General features: G+C 43.8%; 1 protein-coding gene across 1 annotated transcript; it reads right to left on the reverse strand.

The window, feature by feature from the left end:
- Positions 1-399: 399 nt before the first annotated feature.
- On the reverse strand, positions 400-13,093 carry LOC311123478 (NLR family CARD domain-containing protein 3-like; the record flags this gene model as incomplete). Its single annotated transcript, XM_084197741.1, has 6 exons — positions 13,068-13,093; positions 12,322-12,485; positions 10,162-11,950; positions 7,150-7,323; positions 1,982-2,155; positions 400-446 (listed from the first exon to the last, which is right to left on the reverse strand). Coding segments are annotated over exons 2-6 (2,221 nt in total), but the record flags the coding sequence as incomplete, so codon positions are not given.
- Positions 13,094-23,836: the final 10,743 nt, after the last annotated feature.

Raw genomic sequence — 23,836 nt, forward strand, 5'->3', positions numbered from 1 at the left:
ATGTTATACTGTATGGTAATATAAAACACACTTATTCCCATTAATTACACACACACACACACACACATCCTGAACAAACACAAACACACACACACACTGGACACACATACACATCCTGAGCACACACACACACACTTACACTGAACACACACACACACACACACACACACACACACACACACACTGGACACACACACGAACACGCCACACACACACACACAGACACACACATTGTCAAAGCAACTCTTTGTAAACTTTGGTGTCCCTGATTTGTGCTTCTGTAGAACTACAGCTGATATGTAATATGACCAAGAAAGTAATGATGGTGGTCTTTGACTTTGACTTCACTTGAATTAAGACTTATTCTTAGTCATATTCTTCACAGCAGTCAACACTCACATTTTCTAAGTCCAGGTTTCATTGTGTTCTCTCCACCATGTTCCACACTGTAGCGGTAAGCAGAAGAACAGACAGTCATTGAGGGATACACCTGAACTCACACACACACATACAGTCAGCATATAACTTTGTCCAAGTGTGTGTGTGTGTCCAGTGTGAGTGTGTGTGTTTCCTTTTTGTGTGTGAGTGTGGGGCCAGTGTGTGTGTGTCCAATGTGTATGTTTGTCCAGTGTGTGTGTTTCCAGTGTGTGTTCCCTTTTTGTGTGTGTGTGTGGGGCCAGTGTGTGTGTGTGTGTGTGTGTGTCCGGTGTCTGTCCAGTGTGTGTGTGTATGTCAAGTGTGTGTGTTTGTGTGTCCAGTATGTGTGTGTGTCCAGTTTGTGTGTGTGTGTGTTCAGTGTGTTTGTCCAGTGTGTTTGTCTGTCCAGTGTGTGTGTCCTGTGTGTGTGTGTGTGTGTGTGTCCAGTGTGTGTGTGTATGTGTTTGTCCAGTATGTGTATGTGTGTCCAGTGTGTGTGTGTATGTCTAGTGTCTGTGTGTGTGTGTGTGTGTGTGTCTAGTGTATGTGTGTGTGTCTAGTGTTTGTGTGTGTGTGTCCAGTGTATGTGTGTGTCCAGTGTTTGTGTTTGTGTGTCCAGTGTGTGTGTTTACAGTGTGTGTGTGTGTGTGTCCAGTGTGTTTTTGTGTGTGTCCGGTGTGTGTCCAGTGTGTGTGTGTGTGTGTGTGTGTGTGTGTGTGTGTGTGTCCAGTGTGTGTGTGTGTGTGTGTGTGTCCAGTGTGTTTTTGTGTGTGTGTGTGTGTGTCCAGTCTGTGTGTGTGTGTGTGTGTCCAGTGTGTGTGTGTGTTTGTCCAGTGTGTGTGTGTGTCCAGTGTGTGTGTGTGTATGTCTAGTGTGTGTGTGTGTGTGTGTCTAGTGTGAGTGTGTGTCCAGTGTGTGTGTTTGCCCAGTCTGTGTGTGTGTGGTCATTTGTGTGTGTGTGTGTCCTTTGTGTGTATGTGTCCAGTGTGTGTGTTTACAGTGTGTGTGTGTGTGTGTGTGTCCAGTGTGTGTGTGTGTGTGTCCCCAGTGTGTATGTGTGTCCAGTGTGTGTGTGTGTCCAGTGTGTGAGTCTGATACACGTGCACACACACACACACTGGACACACACACACACACACACACACTGGACACATACACACACACACACACAAACACACACACACACACACACTGGACACACACACACACCGGACACACACACACACACACACACCGGACACACACACATACACAATGGACACACACACACACTGGACTCACTGCACACACACACACACACACACACACACACACACACACACACACACACACACACACACACACACACACACACACACTGGACACAGACACAGACACACACACACACACACACACACACACACACACACACACACACACACAAACACACACACAGGACACACACTGGACACACACACACAGTCTTTATATAACTTAGTCCAAGTGGTGGTCAGAATGTTTGTCTTAACTAGCCTGATAACTCCAACATGTCTGATATGAACATTGACATAAACCCTCTACATACTTGAGTTTCTCCAGTCTGCAGTGTGGATCCTCCAGTCCAGCAGAGAGCAGTCTGACTCCTGAGTCTCCTGGGTGATTGTAGCTCAGGTCCAGCTCTCTCAGGTGTGAGGGGTTTGACTTCAGAGCTGAGACCAGAGAAGCACAGCCTTCCTCTGTGACTAGACAGCCTGGCAGCCTTCAAAGGGTCAAATCATATTAAAACCACACTGCTATTCTTTGGTGGTGAAAATAGTGGCAGTATATTTTTTTCAACATATATTCAGATATATCAGTGTCCTGAAACCTGCCATATCTATTCATAAATTAATGTATCATTATTAGAAATTATCATAATATTGCTTGTAGAGAGAAACATGTATAGTACAAATATTTGAGTAGACTGACCAGAGCAGTTTAAAAAGCAGTATCAGTCAAAAGACATACAGTGAGGTATCAGATTTAGATTGTATTGAGTATACAGTCCACACCATATCTATTTTGACAGGGAAGCAAACATTTTAAATGTGGCTCTATACTCCAGCATTTTGGATTTGAGATCAAATGTTTCATATGAGGTGACAGTATATAATGTCACCTTTTATTTGAGGGTATTTTCATACATATGTCACGATCGTCTACAACAGGAGACCAATGCGCAGCGTTGCGAGTGAACATGACTTTTATTAAATAACGTACTCAATGCCCAAAACAACAAACAATGACGAAACGTGAAGTCCACAGTGAACACGACTGAAACGGAAACATGGAACACTGGAACAAAAACCCACAATTAACACAAGAAAACCTACAGCTTAAATATGGCTCCCAATCAGAGATAACGAGCCGACAGCTGACACTCGTTACCTCCGATTGGGAGTCATTAACCAACCTAGAAACACAACCCACAGACATGCAAACATAGAATACACCCAATCAAACAGAACACAACGAAACGAACACACCCTAAACCCAACCTAACCAAAACAAAACCCCAACAAAACGAATCCACCCTGGCTCAACTACAAGTCCCGGAGCCAGAGTGTGACAGTACCCCCCCCTAAAGGCGCGCACTCCGGGCGCACCAGCATACAGTCTAGGGGAGGGTCTGGGTGGGCGTCTGTCCACGGTGGCGGTTCTGCCCCTGGTCGTGGTCCCCACCCCACCTTAGTCACCACCCGCTTCCCTAGCCTCCTCCACATGACCACCCCCCAACTAAACCCCACTGGGTTAAGGGGCGGCACCGGACTAAGGGGCAGCACCGGACTAAGGGGCAGTACCGGACTAAGGGGCAGTACCGGACTAAGGGGCAGTACCAGGCTGAATGACGGATACTGGCTGGACGGCTTTGGCGGCTCCCGGCTGGACGGCTCTGGCGGATCCCGGCTGGACGGCTCTGGCGGATCCCGGCTGGACGGCTCTGGCGGATCCCGGCTGGACGGCTCTGGCGGATCCCGGCTGGACGGCTCTGGCGGATCCCGGCTGGACGGCTCTGGCGGATCCCGGCTGGACGGCTCTGGCGGATCCCGGCTGGACGGCTCTGGCGGATCCCGGCTGGACGGCTCTGGCGGATCCCGGCTGGACGGCTCTGGCGGATCCCGGCTGGACGGCTCTGACGGATCCCGGCTGGACGGCTCTGGCGGATCCCGGCTGGACGGCTCATGGCTGGCTGACGGATCTGGCTGCTCATGGCTGGCTGACTGATCTGGCTGCTCATGGCTAGCTGACGGATCTGGCTGCTCATGGCTAGCTGGCGGATCTGGCTGCTCATGGCTGGCTGACGGATCTGGCTGCTCATGGCTGGCTGACGGATCTGGCTGCTCATGGCTAGCTGACGGATCTGGCTGCTCATGGCTGGCTGACGGATCTGGCTGCTCATGGCTGGCTGACGGATCTGGCTGCTCATGGCTGGCTGACGGATCTGGCTGCTCATGGCTAGCTGACGGATCTGGCTGCTCATGGCTGGCTGACGGATCTGGCTGCTCATGGCTGGCTGACGGATCTGGCTGCTCATGGCTGGCTGACGGATCTGGCTGCTCATGGCTGGCTGACGGATCTGGCTGCTCATGGCTGGCTGACGGATCTGGCTGCTCATGGCTGGCTGACGGATCTGGCTGCTCATGGCTAGCTGACGGATCTGGCTGCTCCTGTCTGGCAGAAGGCTCTGGCTGATCCTGTCTGGCAGAAGGCTCTGGCTGATCCTGTCTGGCAGAAGGCTCTGGCTGATCCTGTCTGGCAGAAGGCTCTGGCTGATCCTGTCTGGCGGAAGGCTCTGGCTGATCCTGTCGGGCGGAAGACTCTGGCTGATCCTGTCTGGCGGAAGGCTCTGGCTGATGCCGTCTGGCGGAAGGCTCTGGCTGATTCCGTCTGGCGGAAGGCTCTGGCTGATCCCGTCTGGCGGAAGGCTCTGGCTGATCCGGTCTGGCGGTAGGCTCTGGCTGATCCGGTCTGGCGGAAGGCTCTGGCTGATCCTGTCTGGCGGAAGGCTCTGGCTGATCCTGTCTGGCGGGAGGCTCAGTACATACGGGCCGTTCATGCAGCGCTTGGCATACGGACAGTTCAGACGGCGTTGGGCAGACGGGCAGTTCAGGCAGTGCTTGGCAGACGGACAGTTCAGACGGCGTTGGGCAGACGGGCAGTTCATGCAGTGCTTGGCAGACGGACAGTTCAGACGGCGTTGGGCAGATGGGCAGTTCAGGCAGTGCTTGGCAAACGGACAGTTCAGACGGCGTTGGGCAGACGGGCAGTTCATGCAGCGCTTGGCATACGGACAGTTCAGACGGCGTTGGGCAGACGGCAGACTCTGGCCGGCCGAGACGCCCTATAGGCCTGGAACGTAGTGCCGGAACTGGAGGTACCGGGCTGAGGCCACGCATCTCAGGGCTACTGCGAGGAGCAGCAACAGGGCATGCTGGACCCTGGGGACGCACACAAGGCCTAGTGCGTGATGCCGGAACTGGTGGTCCCGGGCTGAGGACACGCATCTCAGGGCTAGTGCGGGGAGTAGCAACAGGACGCACAGGACTCTGGGGACACACAGGAGGCTTGGTGCGTGGTGGAGGCACTGGTGGTACTGGGCTGGAGCGGGGAGGTGGCGCCGGAAATACCGGACCGTGCAGGCGTACTGGCTCCCTTGAGCACTGAGCCTGCCCAACCTTACCTGGTTGTATGCTCCCCGTCGCCCGACCAGTACGGGAAGGAGGAATAACCCGCACCGGGCTATGTAGGCGAACCGGGGAAACCATGCGTAAGGCTGGTGCCATGTATGCCGGCCCGAGGAGACGCACTGGTGGCCTGCTGCGTGGGACCGGCTTCATGACATCCGGCTCAACGCTCAATCTAGCCCGGCCAATACGAGGAGCTGGAATGTACCGCACCGGGCTATGCCTGCGTACAGGAGACACCATGCGCTCTACTGCGTAACATGGTGTCTGCCCGTACTCTCGCTCTCCACGGTAAGTACAGGGAGTAGGCGCAGGTCTCCTACCTGACTTCGCCACACTCCCTTTTTGCCCCCCCCCAAGAAATTCTTGGGTAGTACTTCCAGCCTCGACTCCGCGCTGCCTCCTCGTACCACCTCCTCTCGGCTGCAGCTGCCTCCAGCTCTTCACGAGGGCGGCGATATTCTCCCGGTTGTGCCCAAGGACCCTTTCCATCCAAAATCTCCTCCCATGTCCAAGAATCCTTGATAGGCGTCCATAAATCCTGTGTAGGTAGGTCCTGTTGCCGCTTGACACGCTGCTTGGTCCTTTTATGGTGGGTTTTTCTGTCACGATCGTCTACAACAGGAGACCAATGCGCAGCGTTGCGAGTGAACATGACTTTTATTAAATAACGTACTCAATGCCCAAAACAACAAACAATGACGAAACGTGAAGTCCACAGTGAACACGACTGAAACGGAAACATGGAACACTGGAACAAAAACCCACAATTAACACAAGAAAACCTACAGCTTAAATATGGCTCCCAATCAGAGATAACGAGCCGACAGCTGACACTCGTTACCTCCGATTGGGAGTCATTAACCAACCTAGAAACACAACCCACAGACATGCAAACATAGAATACACCCAATCAAACAGAACACAACGAAACGAACACACCCTAAACCCAACCTAACCAAAACAAAACCCCAACAAAACGAATCCACCCTGGCTCAACTACAAGTCCCGGAGCCAGAGTGTGACAACATATCTGTTTCAACATTTAGTAATGAAAGCACTTGATGTATATAGTCCCACCATTTGAAGAAGTCATAAGTATTCTAACTAATTCACTTATAGTGTATTAAAATAGTCAAAAGTTTAGTATTTGGTTGTAAACTCATTGGTTGTATTAGCAGTTTGTTTTCGATGTGTTTTGGGTTATGTTTTGCCCGATAGTAACTGAATGGTGGATGATGACTGGAGTAATTTTCTGTCTAAGTGAGTAGATAACATGTTTCTAAACACTACTAAATTAATCCTGATGATGCCATGATTAAGAAAAATCATGAATGAATCATGAATAATAATGAGTGAGAAAGTTACAGAGGCTACAACAAAACATGCTAACCTCTCACCATTACCAATAACAGAGGGGGTATGATCCTTGTTCCTCTGTAACTTTCTCATTCATCATCATTCACGATTCATTCATGATTATTCATAATCATGGTAGCATCCACATGAATGTAGACGTGTTCAGAAACATCTTCTATTCTTACTGACAATACAAGTGAAGTGACTCCAAAATGACAGGACATTATTCACCATTAAGTTTCTATTAGGAAAAACATAATCTAAAACACAACCAAGACAAACTGCAAATGTTTTCAACAAGTTTGTAGAATCACAAGCTTGATGTAATCACTGCAGGCAGAGTATATTGGACCAAACACTAAACTTTGGACTAAATTAATTTGTCCAAATAATGAAATACTTTTTCAAATGGGAGAACTAGATGCATTAAGTGCTTTCATTTCTAAACGGTAAAATATATATGAATATCCTCAAATAAAAGGTGACATTACATACTGTTGCCTAATATGAAACATTCTATCTCAAATCCAAAATGCTGGAGCATAGCACCAAATGTAAAACTGTAAGCTTCACTGTCCAAACACATATGGTGTGGACTATGTGTGCCTGGTAAACACATGTGGATCTGGTGAACAGTTATCACTTGTTGACCAACTACAGGAATACTGACCTCAGAGTCTCCAGTTTACAGTGGGGATTCCCCAGTCCAGCAGAGAGCAGCTTCACTCCTGAATCCTTCAGGTCATTGTTACTCAGGTCCAGCTCTCTCAGGTGTGAGGGGTTTGACTTCAGAGCTGAGACCAGAGAAGCACAGCCTTCCTCTGTAACTAGACAGCGTGACAGCCTGCAAGAGTCAAATCATATTAAAACCACACTGCTATTCTTTGGTGTTGAATATATTTCTTCAACATTTTCAGATACATCATAGTCCTGAAACCTGCCATATCTATTCATATATGTATATATACACACTACTACCAGTCAAATGTTTGAACACACCTACTCATTCAAGTTTTTGTTTAGTTTTTTAAAAACTATTTTTTACATTGTAGAATAATAGTGAAGACATGAAATAACACATACGGAATCATGTAGTAACCAAAGAAGTGTTAAACAAATCAAAATATATTTTAGATTCTTCAAATATTCACCCTTTGCCTTGATGACAGCTTTGCACACTCTTGGCATTCTCTCAACCAGCTTCATGAGGTAGTCACCTGGAATGCATTTCAATTAAACAGGTGGGCCTTCTTTAAAGTTATTTTGCTGAATTTATTTCCTTCTTAATGCGTTTGAGCAAATCAGTTGTGTTGTGACAAGGTGTGGGGGGGGGGGGTATACAGAAGATAGCCCTATTTGGTAAAAGACCAAGTACATATTATGGCAAGAACAGCTCAAATAAGCAAAGAGAAACGACAGTCCATCATTACTTTAAGACATGACGGTCATTCAATAAGGAACATTTCAAGAACTTTTAAAGTTTCTTCAAGTGCAGTCGCAAAAAATATCAAGCACTATGATGAAACTGGCTCTCATGAGGACCGCCACAAGAATGGAAGACCCAGAGTTAATTCTGCTGCAGAGGATAAGTTCATCAGAGTTACCAGCCTCAGAAATTGCAGCCCAAATAAATTCTTCACAGAGTTCAAGTCACAGACACATCTCTACATCAACTGTTCAGAGGGGACTGTGTGAATCAGGCCTTCATGGTCGAATTGCTGCAAAGAAACCACTACTAAAGGACACCAATAATGAGAAGAGACCTGCTTGGGCCAAGAATCATGAGCAATGGACATTACACAGGTGGACATTTGTCCTTTGGCCTGGAGTCCAAATTTGAGATTTTTGGTTCCAACCGCCGTGTCTTTGTGAGAAGCGGTGTGGGTGAACGGATGATCTCGGCATGTGTAGTTCCCACCGTAAAGCATGGAGGAGGAGGTGTTATGGTGTGGGGGTGCTTTGCTGGTGACACTGTTTTGTGATTTGTTTAGAATTCAAGGCACACTTAACCAGCATGGCCACCACAGCATTCTGCAGCGATACGCCATCCCATCTAGTTTGGGCTTAGTGGGATTATCATTTGTTTTTCAACAGGACAATGACCCAACACACTTCCAGACTGTGTAAGGAGAGGGATTGAGTGCTGCATCAGATGACCTGGCCTCCACAATCAACCGACCCCAACCGAATTGAGATGGTTTGGGATGAGTCGGACGGCAGAGTGAAGGAAAAGCAGCCAACAAGTGCTCAGCATATGTGGGAACTGGTTGAGAGAATGCCAAGAGTGTGCAAAGCTGTCATCAAGGCAAAGGGTGGCTATTTGAAGAATTTCAAATATAAAATATATTTTCATTTGTTTAACACTTTTTTGGTTACTACATTATTCCATATTTGTTATTCCATAGTTCTGATGTCTTCACTATTATTCTACAATGTAAAAAATAATAAAAATTAAGACAAACCCTTGAATGAGTAGGTGTGTCCAAACTTTTGACTGGTACTGTATATAAATGAATTAATGTATCATTATTAACAGTAGATAACATGTTTCTAAACACTACTAAATTAATCCTTGTGTGTGTGTGTGTGTGTCCAGTGTGTGTGTGTGTGTGTGTGTGTGTGTGTCCGTGTCCAGTGTGTGTATGTGTCCAATGAGTGTGTGTTCATTGAGTGATACAGGAATCCTGACCTCAGAGTCTCCAGTTTACAGTGGGGATTCCCCAGTCCATCAGAGAGCAGCTTCACTCCTGAATCCTTCAGGTTATTGTTACTCAGATCCAGCTCTCTCAGGTGTGAGGGGTTTGACTTCAGAGCTGAGACCAGAGAAGCACATCCTTCCTCTGTGACTAGACAGCCTGACAGCCTGCAAAGAGTCAAATCATATTAAAACCACACTGCTATTCTTTGGTGTTGAGTAATTTTCTTTCTGTGAGTAGATAACATGTTTCTAAACACTACTAAATGAATCCTAATGATGCCATGATTGAGAAAGATCATGAATGAATCATGAATAATAATGAGTGAGAAAGTTACAGAGGCTACAACAAAACATGCTAACCTCTCACCATTAACAATTATTAACATCAAATAAAAGGTGACATTCTATAATGAAACATTCAATCTGCATCAAATGTAAAACTGTAAACTTCACTGTCCAAACACATATGGTGTGGAATATGTGTGCCTGGTAAACACATGTGGATCTGGTGAACAGTTTTCACTTGTTGACCAACTACAGGAATACTGACCTCAGAGTCTCCAGTTTACAGTGGGGATTCCCCAGGACAGCAGAGAGCAGCTTCACTCCTGAATCCTTCATGACATTGTTACTCAGATCCAGCTCTCTCAGGTGTGAGGGGTTTGACTTCAGAGCTGAGACCAGAGAAGCACAGCCTTTCTCTGTGAGTCCACAGAATGACAGCCTGCAAAGAGATCATCATGATTTCACAAACACACTGTTAATTTAACACCAGTAGTGTTGAAGGACAATGGCAGATGCATTTTATTCTCTTAAACAACATATAGATTAATCTTCAGTCTCCTAGAATGGTATGGTCATATTGTTATACTAATGTGAAGATCAATGCATTGATTCAATATGTTTTTCAAAAATACATATATTTCTCTAAACTGAATATTTCTTCCTGATGATTAGTACTTAAATGTCATTTTATGTACTCACAGAGCAGCTCTGGAGGCTTTGACCACTGGCAGCAGCCTCAGAAGACCTTCCTCTGATCTGGAGTATTTCTTCAGGTCAAACACATCCAGCTCCTTTTCTGAAGTCAGCAACACAAAGACCAGAGCTGACCACTGTGCAGGTGACAGTTTGGCTTCTGAGAGACTTCCTGATCTCAGGTAGCTTTGGATCTCCTCCACTAGAGAATGGTCATTCAGTTCATTCAGACAGTGGAACAGATTGATGCACCTCTCTGGAGAGGGATTCTCCCTGATCTTCTCCTTGATGTACATGACTGTTTCTTCATGGCTCTGTGAGCTGCTTCTTGTTGTTGTCAGTAGACCTCGTAAGTGCTTCTGATTGGACTCCATTGAGAGGCCCAGAAGGAATCGGAGGAACAGGTCCAGGTTTCCTGTCTCACTTTGTAAGGCTTTATCCACAGCACTCTTGTAGAAAGTAACTTCAGGCTTGTCTCTGAAAAGCGCAAATAAGTTCCTGGTTGATTGAGGTTCGGCCATTAGATTCTCATTGTTGTTGATGAATGAGAGGAACACATATACAGCAGCCAGAAACTCCTGAATGCTCAGATGCACGAAGCAGTACACCTTGTCCTGGTACAGCACACATTCCTCTTTAAAGATCTGTGTGCACAATCCTGAGTACACAGAGGCTTCATTGACATCAATGCCAGCCTCTTTCAGCTCTTCTTCATAGAAAATCAGATTGCCATTCACAAGCTGTTGAAAAGCCAGTGTTCCGAGTGACAGAATGCTCTCTTTATTCCAGTGTGGACCTGTCTCTTCTTTCCCAAGATACTTTTCCTTCTTCTGTTTGGTATGAAACTCCACAAGGTGTGAGTACATCTCAGTCAGAGTCTTGGGCATCTCTTCTGTCTTATGTTTCAACATGTGCTCAAGGACTATTGCAGAAATCCAACAGAAGACAGGAATGTGGCACATGATGTGGAGGCTCCTTGATGTCTTTATGTGTGAGATGATTCTGCTGTTTAGGTCCTTATCACTGAATCTCTTCCTGAAATAGTCATCCTTCTGTGGGTCATTGAACCCTCGTACCTCTGTCACCTGGTCAACACACCCTGAAGGGATCTTATTGGCTGCTGCAGGTCGGGTAGTTATCCAGAGGAGAGCAGAGGGAAGCAGATTTCCCTTGATGAGATTTGTCAGCAGAACATCCACTGAGGTTGACTTTGTGACGTCACAACAGATCTTGTTCTTCTGGAAGTCTAGGGTCAGTCGGCACTCATCCAGACCATCAAAGATGAAAATAACTTTGTACTTGTCGTAGTTGGAGATTCTTGATTCTGTGGTTTCCTTTGAGAAGTGATTGAAAAGTTCAATCAAAGTGTGTTTTTCCCTGTTCATCAAATTCAGCTCCCGAAAAGGGAATGAAAATACAAATTGGACATCCTGATTTGCTTTTCCTTCAGCCCAGTCCAGAATGAACTTCTGCACAGAGACTGTTTTTCCAATGCCAGCGACTCCCTTTGTCAGTACAGTTCTGATAAGTTTGTCTTGTCCAGTTAAGGGTTTGAAGATGTCGTTACATTTGATTGCAGTCTCTCGTCTTGCTTGTTTCCTGGTTGTTGTCTCAATCTGTCTCAGCTCATGTTCATTATTGACCTCTCCTGTTCCACCCTCTGTGATGTAGAGCTCTGTGTAGATCTTATTGAGAAGTGTTGGGTTTCCTTGTTTAGCGATCCCCTCAAATACACATTGAAACTTCTTCTTTAGATTAGATTTGAGTTCACGTTGGCAAATAACAGCAAGCTCATCTGAATGAAGAAATAACACAGAGGATATTAATATTACGTCTGTTTTAATGCCTACAGTTTTGTAAGACTGTGTTATGAAGTTTAAATTATAATAATGTATTCTCTTGTCTGTATAAATGTGTAAATGTTTTCATAATGCATTACACACTGGATTGACTGATTATATTATTATTGGTATTATCTCTCTCTCTCTCTCTCTCTCTAACTAAATTTAACAACACAACACATTCTGCTGCTACTTGATGAGGTCACTAGGTATTGTGTTAAGGCTGCTACAATATCATTGAGTTACACAGCTACTTTAGCTGTACTTTAGCTACAGCTTTTAAATGTTCTAAAACAGTTTTCAACATGAGGCAGACAGCTCTTACTTTTCTCCAGTGTGTCAGCAAGCTCCTTCTGGTTCATTTTCCTCAGGACGTGCAGTGTGATCTTCAGAGCCCCCTCTCTGGCACTGCTCTCCTGCTTCTCATCTTCAGCATCCACCACTTCCTTATCCTGCTTCTGACTCTCAAAGCTTTCTGGGAGTTCTGGACTAAGAATCCTCTTGAACATCTTCAGCTCGTTCTTCACAAATGTCATAATATTCTCTTCAAGCAACTGAAATAAATAAAGTAAATAAGTTAAGCAAGAGACTAAATGCTTTCTCATTAACACATGAATGAATGATTGACAGATCAACTTTACTTGAGGTAAACAAAAACAAATGTACATAACAGGACCACATACACTGAATATGGAGGCCAGGTCTGTTTGATGACTCTGGGAAGACTGACCACTGAGAATCTCTGACTCTGATCTCGCCTGTTGGTTTCTGGGGACAAAACATGAGATTACATCTCCTCATCCAGGGAGTGCACACACACACACACACACACATACACGCACACACACACACACACACACACACACACACACACACACACACACACACACACACACACACAGGGAGGGAATGTTGTGTTAGTTTAATATTGTTTTAGGACTATGAAAATTGAAAAAATTATTAGCCTATGGATCATGAAAACAACAAAACTAAATGGGAAAATGGGAGAGGAGAAATGACTAGAGACAGTGTTGTTTAACTCACTGACCATGACCCATGAGTTCTTCTTACCTTTGTTCAGTAGAAAAGTCTCCCTCTCTAAAGTTTAGAGGTGGATGCATAGACAGGTCACTCTTCATGGACACACAGCTGGGTACAGTGGAGGCTGGTCTCTCCTGCTTGATTGGGCTTCAACACAACAGAGACAAACATTACATCTCTCATCTACTCTGAGCTCAGATGGGGAAACATAAGAAGAGTTTCATTCCAAAACGATATAAATCCATTTTCAGAAATGTTCGTCAATTAGCTTTTATTGTTTCAAGAAATTATGAAAGAGATTGGTGTATTTTTTCACTATCTAATCATGGCATGGGATTGTTCAACGACAGCCATGTATTTGTTTAAAATCTATCACTTGATGGTTTCATTTCAGATAGACAAATAATCATGTTTTTATTGCAAAATGCTACATATCTGCCTCACTCTCAGAGAAATAAGTAGTACTGCTAGGTTTTACACAGTAGTAATATATAACTGCCTCACTCTTAGAGAAATAAGTAGTACTGCTAGGTTTTACACAGTAATAGTATATCTGCCTCACTCTCAGAGAAATAAGTAGTACTGCTAGGTTTTACACAGTAATAATATATAACTGCCTCACTCTCAGATAAATAAGTAGTACTGCTAGGTTTTACACAGTAATAATATATATCTGTCTCACTCTCAGATAAATACAGTGGGGGAAAAAAGTATTTAGTCAGCCACCAATTGTGCAAGTTCTCCCACTTAAAAAGATGAGAGAGGCCTGTAATTTTCATCATAGGTACACGTCAACTATGACAGACAAAATGAGAAAAAAAAATCCAGAAAATCACATTGTAGAATTTTTAATGAATTTATTTGCAAATTATGGTGGAAAATAAGTATTTGGTCAATAACAAAAGTTTCTCAATACTTTGTTATATACCCTTTGTTGGCAATGACACAGGTCAAACGTTTTCTGTAAGTCTTCACAAGGTTTTCACACACTGTTGCTGGTATTTTGGCCCATTCCTCCATGCAGATCTCCTCTAGAGCAGTGATGTTTTGGGGCTGTCGCTGGGCAACACAGACTTTCAACTCCCTCCAAAGATTTTCTATGGGGTTGAGATCTGGAGACTGGCTAGGCCACTCCAGGACCTTGAAATGCTTCTTACGAAGCCACTCCTTCGTTTCCCGGGCGGTGTGTTTGGGATCATTGTCATGCTGAAAGACCCAGCCACGTTTCATCTTCAATGCCCTTGCTGATGGAAGGAGGTTTTCACTCAAAATCTCACGATACATGGCCCCATTCATTCTTTCCTTTACACGGATCAGTCGTCCTGGTCCCTTTGCAGAAAAACAGCCCCAAAGCATGATGTTTCCACCCCCATGCTTCACAGTAGGTATGGTGTTCTTTGGATGCAACTCAGCATTCTTTGTCCTCCAAACACGACGAGTTGAATTTTTACCAAAAAGTTCTATTTTGGTTTCATCTGACCATATGACATTCTCTCAATCCTCTTCTGGATCATCCAAATGCACTCTAGCAAACTTCAGACGGGCCTGGACATGTACTGGCTTAAGCAGGGGGACACGTCTGGCACTGCAGGATTTGAGTCCCTGGCGGCGTAGTGTGTTACTGATGGTAGGCTTTGTTACTTTGGTCCCAGCTCTCTGCAGGTCATTCACTAGGTCCCCCCGTGTGGTTCTGGGATTTTTGCTCACCGTTCTTGTGATCATTTTGATCCCATGGGGTGAGATCTTGCGTGGAGCCCCAGATCGAGGGAGATTATCAGTGGTCTTGTATGTCTTCCATTTCCTAATAATTGCTCCCACAGTTGATTTCTTCAAACCAAGCTGCTTACCTATTGCAGATTCAGTCTTCCCAGCCTGGTGCAGGTCTACAATTTTGTTTCTGGTGTCCTTTGACAGCTCTTTGGTCTTGGCCATAGTGGAGTTTGGAGTGTGACTGTTTGAGGTTGTGGACAGGTGTCTTTTATACTGATAACAAGTTCAAACAGGTGCCATTAATACAGGTAACGAGTGGAGGACAGAGGAGCCTCTTAAAGAAGAAGTTACAGGTCTGTGAGAGCCAGAAATGTTGCTTGTTTGTAGGTGACCAAATACTTATTTTCCACCATCATTTGTAAATAAATTCATTAAAAATCCTACAATGTGATTTTCTGGAGAAAAAAATCTCAATTTGTCTGTCATAGTTGACGTGTACCTATGATGAAAATTACAGGCCTCTCTCATCTTTTTAAGTGGGAAAACTTGCACAATTGGTGGCTGACTAAATACTTTTTTTCCCCACTGTAAGTAGTACTGCTATGTTTTACACAGTAATAATATATATCTGCCTCACTCTCAGAGAAATAAGTAGTACTGCTAGGTTTTACACAGTCAAATGTGACCGACCGGCTCAAACTTATGTAGCAAAATTTGAAATAGTGTTTTTTACATTGGATAAAAGTAGAGACAGCTAGAAAAAGGTATATCATACACTACAGTTGAGGAACAATGGGAAAGTAATTCTGCTTTGAAAGATGATAAACTTGTAACCTCAATTTTGAGAAAATGGTCTTTGAATGTTTTGGTGAACCTACTGGAGAGCTCTTATTTATCTACAGTGGCAGATAATGTCACCCATCTAAATAAATAGTTTTTAAAATATATATAGTTAACAAAATGTATGGTGTTTTTGGTTTATGTCAGTTTCATTGTTTGTTATGCTATAAATGTTTATTTTATGGTTGTAAGTGGTAAAATTAACTAATTAATTAATTACTACTTTAGTAAGGATATACTTTATTCAGTACTACTGCAGTTACTAAATAATTCCAATAGATGGCAGCATAAGACCATGAATGACATTTCAGAAGCTCAGTTTAGTTTACTCCCTGGATACACCACCACTCCCCCTCACAGGAAAACTCCTGCACACGCTTTTTACTGTCCCTTTCCACACTGCTAACGCAAGAGGAACGACTGAAAATGTTACCGCGAGGGTTGCATGATGTAATTTATTGGTGGGCTGGAAGATGCACTCTTGTCTTATCTATTCCGAGGTTGTTTAATCGCAATATTAGATATTTAAAAATGCATGTATACTAGGGTTGAGGTTGGAGCATCTGACTAGTGATTATTTACCCGGGGTTCAACACCTGCTATAGTCACTATTTAATTTCTCTTCCAAAAGCTCTTCTAATACGAGATATATCGCTAACTAAAGTAATGAGTGACCATTTTTGAAAATCATGGGACACATAGTATTTGGTTGCATGCTATTTTATGAAAATAAAAACTAATGTGGGGTTTTAAGGCAAAAGGTACTAAATATTTCATTCATTCTGTTTAAATCGGCCACATCTTGAAAAAGAGGACAGGGACATGCGTTTTATTAAGATTGTACACTTTTTTCTTAAAACAAATATGGTTAACCATGACCAGAAAATGTTTAATGTTTGATGGCTATCCGCCAGCCATCGCCTATTAAACTGTGTCTCACCTCACTATAGGTGACCACAACATGTACTCAGGTGAACAGTGTGCGCGCTCACCAAGTAGCCATAACCTTGTTAATAATAAGTTACCTGAGGTAAACCTACAGGGTTAACGCAGGCAGGTCTCATTGATAACAATAGTGAAGCTGGCATTGTGACGCAGAACAATGGGCTGGGAATAGAACGTTCTGAAGGCGAGTTGGTGTCACGGAGCTCAATAGAACTAATAGGAGCTGGTAGGGTGAAAAATGCCCAAACATAAGGCCTGTTTATTTATCAGAAATAAACGTTGTAAAAAATGTGACTTGAGGCGCCCCGAAAATAATATTCAAATGTTCAGTCCTTGGACACAGAGGGGTTAAACACTAAAGTTACCGTCCATCTAGTGAAGAGAGGAGAACCGGACAGAGGGATGGTAGGTAGCCAGCATCCGTCAACGAGAGAGGGAGAAGCCCTCCACGGTATTTAACAGGTGGAAGAAACAACCCGGGAGCTCCATCGGTCCACAAGAAATGCAGGCAGCCGGTGATGATGTAGTGGTAGCTAGGATAACTAGGATGCTGCTGGTAGAGTAGCTAGCTTAGCTAGCTGTACCGACTAGCTTGGCTAGCTAGCAGGTCGTTCATCTGTCCCTCGAGGATGATGACAAATCCGGTGAACCACAAGATGAAACAAGGATAGCGAGTGAAAAGGATCTGGCTACACTCATACTGTCACTGACCATTATGCAAAAAAAGCAAATTGAACAATAAACTTCGGTGTCTCAACACTGTAACGAACTCCGTCATTGTTCCCCAAGATCACCTCAGACCACTCTGCGCGTAACTGGACAATATGCTTGGCGCCAAACCGTACGTGGACGCGGACAGTTCTGTACGGGGACGCGGACAGTTCCAGAACGCGGACATGAGCAGAGCAACATAATAAACTAAACCAAGTCTTTACAGTCGGGTACATTAGTAATATTCATTTTTCTTTAAAAAATGTAAAACAAACATTACGTTTTTTTATAACAATATTTTGAGATCTGGGCCCATATCCAAAAAGCGTCTCAGAGTAGAAAATTGTTCCTCTCTCTCCCCAGACAGACTCATTTTAGACCACTGACCCCTAAACAGAGATACAGCATGTTGGCAGGGACCCCCTCCTCTCTCTCCCCAGACAGACTCATTTTAGACCACTGACCCCTAAACTTTATCTTGGCCAGGTCGCAGTTGTAAATGAGAACTTGTTCTCAACTGGCTTACCTGGTTAAATAAAGGTGAAATAAAAATTTACAAAATAAAAACAGATGTACAGCATGTTGGTTGTGGTTAACACAGTGACAACTAATTATTGAATGTACATCTGCCTCACTCTCAGATAAATAAGTAGTACTGCTAGGTTTTAAACAGTCAAATATAACAAATAACTAAATTGTTTATAAAGAACTGTACACATGATACATTTGTAACATCAATATAAAAAAATTAAAATAAAATAAAATCCAGTAATATGAGATCTGTATGTAAAACATTTACCTTTGACTTTAGCAGATGTTTTTGTCCAGGGCCTGGTATCCCAAAAGCATCTTAAGGCTAAGTTAATCGTTAGAACCTTCATAGGAGCATTGTTAAATCTCTGAGCGGTTTCCCAAAACCATCGTTATTAACGTTGCACTTGAAAACGCTCATATTCTAACACCTGCCTCAGACCACTTGTAGAACAGCTGAGTGCGTCGTTAGATGCTTTTTTGCCCTCCCGCGTCACTATATACACAGAAGATCTCCGCTAAACATAGAATCACATGGTTAATCCGTCTCTCTGTGACCGCCGATAAATTCAGAACAAAGTTGACTACAAATACAAAGTTGCAAATGTCTTTGCAATTGATGCAAACAAGCGATGTATAAAATGATGCTTCAAATGAAAATCGAGATGACTGCATTAAAATATAAACAGTAGGCTATAGTCCTATTTCAATCAAATTGAAATACATTTCATGTTCAATATATTGAGTTTTTTGCTACTTGTAGACTACGGTCTGTAATTTGTCTCAATATATTTCATGATGTGTAGCCTAACATGTGTCCAATGATGTGCCAAATCTGTGATTTAGAATAAGCCGCCTCAATATTTGCAGCCTTAGGTGGTAATATCTCTCTAGGAGCTGATCCGTCATCAGTATTGTGAACTAATTATAATGTTAAGGAAAGATTTGAATGGAGAAAACTGATCCGAGAGCAGCGCTCCCTTTCTTTCGATCCTCTAAATAACGACATGCTCCAACAACGCACTTGGCGACCGTTCTCTCTGCGTGGTGCGTGGGAAATACATGTTACATCTTCAGCCGTTGAAGGAAAGATGCATCTTAAAACACTGGTAAGCCTAAATTCCATCGCTATCGGGAAACCGGGCCCAGAGTGACATACAATACAGTTGCCATATTGTAGTGTATTCAAGCTTTAAAAAGGCTTCTAGAGTTTGTAATTTCCACTTTAAAAATGTCAAACTTGATTTGCCCTAATGAAAAATGTACCGACCACTACAAAAAATGTTCATGAATTATAATGCACATAATAATTTACATTTCCTATTGCTGCAGGATAATTTTCCTGCTGTGAGAAACTGGGTCAAATTAAGATATGGCATCTGTAAGTGCATTCATCTTAAGATATCTAGGTGAGACAACCACATATCACAGTCAAATATACAGGATACGAACATTCCATTCCAGCTAAACAATGGATATATAGCATTTAGCCAAAAAAATATATATTTTTATACACATCTCAAATCCATTAATAAAAAATCTGAGAACAGTAATATTGAAGGTACCCAGTAATATTGAAGGTACCCAAGGCAATCATTGCTGCTGCAAAAATTTGTGGATATAGCGTTTTGGAAATAAATGTAAGAATTCTTAAACAAAATTGTGTTTTGCCAGTAACCGAAAGGTCGCTGGTTCTAATCCCTGAGCCAACTAGGTGAAAAATCTGTCGATGTGCCCTTGAGCAAGGCACTTAACCCTAATTGCTCTTGTAAGTCACTCTGGATAAGAGCGTCTGCTAAATGACGTAAATGTATGTAAGATGAATTCTGCTGAAAAAAATTGTGGATATAGCGTTTTGGAAATAAACGTAAGAATTCTTAAACAAAATTGTCATCTCACCTCTTAGCTTTGGTGTCATGTCCCCCAGAGAGACTCATTTTAGAGGCAGGGCCCCCCTCCTCTCTCTCCCCAGAGAGACTCATTTTAGTGGCAGGGCCCCCCTCCTCTCTCTCTCCAGAGAGACTCATTTTAGACCACTGACCCCTAAACAGAGATGCAGCATGTTGGTTGTGGTGAACACAGTGACAACTCATTCTAGAATGTCAATTGTTCTCTTTTACTCATGATCTCTTAGAAATAAAACATTTACTAACAGACACATCCAAACAGTCGGGTGATTTAATTTAATCACATGAACATTGTTACGTTCCTCAACAAGAAATAAAACATTGTCTCTCAAACAGAAGAAGGAACTAACAAAGAGTCACTAACAACAACCAAAACGAAACAGGTGGTTTTAGGAGGGGTTCTGAAAGACACTCATGGGGGTGTCCACTAGTGATGGGAATCAGAGGCTTTCTGAACGCTTTGGGGCTTTCACCAAATTGTGCCGAAAATGCCATTGATAGATTTGAGTGCTAATAAACAACATTTAGTTAGAATGTGGGGTTCGCTTTTTGCCTCTAGGTTCACTATGTTTTCAAAAACGATGCATATGTGGTATTATTTAGGATACTAAAGACAGAATATTATTATAGGCTACACTAAATAAAACACATTATTTAAACAACAATGGGAAGATAGTGTGGTTCCACAGAAAATAATTGTTCAACCATAGCAGGGATTCAATCTTGTGCCTATGTTGATGTCTGATCCAAATCCCCGTCCCTACCTGCTGAGCTACCATTCAGGGGCTACAAACTGGAAGACATCAAACTAAATGTGTAAATAAGGTGTCCAGTAGAGGTCAGTGTTTGGAAAATACTTTGCTTTGAAAAAAGCACCGGCACCAGGGAGAAATCAGTGAGATCTCTCGCATTTTGCAACACATGGTTCCAAAAAGCATGAGATCAAATGAAGCTTCGGACGTCATTGATCATGTGATAATGTTACTTCGATACTATCCATGTGTCACGGTCGTTGACACATGATGCGGACCAAGGCGCAGCGTGATAAGCGTACATTCTTTTAATGAGTACACACGAACAAAACAATAAACGATACGTGAAGTCCTAGGGTTAAACACAAACCTTACGGATCAAGATCCCACAATGAACTAGTGCAAACAGGCTGCCTAAGTATGGTCCCCAATAAGAGACAACGAGAATCAGCTGCCTCTGATTGGGAACCACCCTGGCCAACATAGATCTAAATGATCTAGAACAAAACATAGGCTCCGGGCGTGACCCCAACTCCCTCTCTAACCCCCCAAAGTGCCCCTGGTCCGGTCTGGCCCTGCTGGCCGGAGCTGGACTGAACACTGGTGGAGCGGATTGCTCTAGCTCCGGAGTGGAGCAGCTGACCGGTGCCGGACCAGGCACCGGTGAAACAGGCACGGGCTGTGCCGGACTGACGACGCGCACCACTGGCTGTGGTGTGCATCGTCAGCCCGGTCCGGCCTGTTCCTGCTCCCCGCACCAAGCCAGGGGTGCGCGTCGTCAGCCTGGTCCGGCCCATTCCTGCTCCCCGCACCAAGCCTGTGGTGCGCGTCGTCAGTCCGGCACAGCCCGTGCCTGGGTCACCGGTGCCTGGTCAGGTACCGGTCAGCTGCTCCACATCGGAGCCCAAGCAATCCGCTCCACCGATGTCCAGTCCAGCTCCAGCCAGCGGGGCCAGACTGGACCAGGGGCGCTACGGGGTGATTGTTGGAGGGTTGTGGTCAAGCCCGGAGCCGGAACCGACTCCGAGGGGGAATGCCCACCCGGCCCTCTCCTGTTCGGTTTATGTTTTGGCGCGGTCGCACGTGCCTTTGGGGGGGGGGTACTGTCACGCCCTGGCTCTGGGACTCTGTTATGTTGAGCCAGGGTGTGTAGTGTCTATGTTGTATTTTGTTCTAGGTTTATTATCTAGCTCATTTGTTTCTATGTTGGCCGGTGTGGTTCTCAATCAGAGGCAATGTGAATCAGCTGTTGCTTGTTGTCTCTGATTGGGAACCATACTTAGGCAGCCTGTTTGGCACAGTATTTCGTGGGATCTTGTTCCGTGTTGGTTTTGTGTTGTAAACCAAGGACTTCACGTTTCGTTTTGTTGTTTTTGTTCGTGTGGTGGAATATAATAAAAGAATGTATTCATATCACGCTGCGCATTGGTCCACTTCCTTCGACGATCGTGACACCATGGCAGCGTTTCAAACACTTCAAAGACTCCCTCTCCCCTCAGCCCTCAAGTTAAGTTGACACTTCTGATGACGTATCATGACGTATGATGAGTGGACACTTCTGATTACGTATCATGACGTATGATGAGTTGACACTTCTGATGATGTATCATGACGTATGATGAGTTGACACTTCTGATGACGTATCATGATGTATGATGAGTGGACACTTGCAGGGCAAAGGGTGAGGGAAGAATGAATGAATTTTAAATGGACCGCCCTTGTCCAGAAATGTGTCACTGTTGTCCCACTGTTGTGTTTTCAGTCATCATAGCTACCGTTCTCTCTGCGTGTTGCGTGGGAAATGCATGTTACAGCTTCAGCCGTTGTAGGAAAGATACACTTAAAACACTCGTAACCCTAAATTACATCACTATCGGGAAACCGGGCCCAGAGTGACTTACAATACAGTTGCCGTATTGTAGCGTATTTTAGCTTTTAAAAGACTTGATTTGCCCTAACAAAATATTTTAATGAATTATAATCCACATAATAATTCACATTTCCTGTTGCTGCAGGATAATCTTTCTACTGTGAGAAACTGGGTCAAATTAAGATATGGCATCTGTAAGTGCATTTATCTTAAGATAGCTAAGTGAGACAACCACATATCACAGTCAAATATACAGGATACGAACATCCCATTCCAGCTAAACATTGGATATATAGCGTTTTGCAAAAAAAATAACATTTTCATACACACCTAAAATCTATTAATTAAAAATCTGAGATCAGTAACGCTTTGAACACACCGACTGCGTCATTGCATTTTGGTACCAGAAGAACATTCATTTCCAATGGAACACTGTGTTTGCCTTGCAGCATTGCATTGCAGAGGCAGTTGCAGTGCGTTCTGTGTGGTGCATAAATTGGATTAATCGATCGTATGCGTCAAACTGTATGTGTATACGGCTTGACATAAATGTTGAACTTTTGTTGCACACATATTTAGATGATGCTGCATACTATTTTGCGTAATGACGCAGTCGGTGTGTTCAAAGCGTAATATTGAAGCAATCATTTCTGATGAAAAATCTCATGTGAAAAATTTGTGGACATAGAGTTTTGGAAATGTACTTAATAATTCTTAAACAAAATTGTCATCTCACCTCTTAGCTTTGGTGTCATGTCCCCCAGAGAGACTCATTTTAGAGGCAGGGACCCCCTCCTCTCTCTCCCCAGAGAGACTCATTTTAGAGGCAGGGACCCCCTCCTCTCTCTCCCCAGAGAGACTCATTTTAGAGACAGGGACCCCCTCCTCTCTCTCCCCAGAGAGACTCATTTTAGACCACTGACCCCTAAACAGAGATGCAGCATGTTGGTTATGGTGAACACAGTGACAACTAATTCTTGATTGACAATTGTTCTCATTTATTCATTTTCTCTTAGAAATAAAACATTTACTAACAGACATCGAAACAATCAGGTGATTTAATGCAATCACATGAACATCAGGTTGTGACATCTCTTCTCCATGGTAACTGTCAATAATAATAATAAGTCACTGTTTGTTAAGGTAGTTATAGACAGTGCAGCAACACAAGGCCATGTCTCACACTTATTTGTATTAATTAAAAGTTGGCTATTTATTGTCTTTGAATCTGAGAATGTAGACAGAAGGGCTAAAACGGGCATGATTGATCTGAGGGGAAATCATTGATACATTCAGAATGTATTTTTGCAACAAGTAGGAGATTTATATTATGTAAAGTAGGCTAGGTTATAATATATAACAGAGGTTTGTTAGTGATATGCAGATGGAGGTCTATACCTCAGCTATAGCCTACATATCCTAGATGACCAGCCTAAACCTGTTCAGATCAGTTCCCATAACGTTATAGACCTAACAGTAGCAGGACAGAGCTTGTAGCCTAGGCATGGTATTTTACACACCATTTCCAACGGA

Source organism: Coregonus lavaretus (assembly GCF_964263955.1).
Source record: "Coregonus lavaretus genome assembly, contig: HAP1_SCAFFOLD_1476, whole genome shotgun sequence".
NCBI lineage: Eukaryota > Metazoa > Chordata > Actinopteri > Salmoniformes > Salmonidae > Coregonus > Coregonus lavaretus.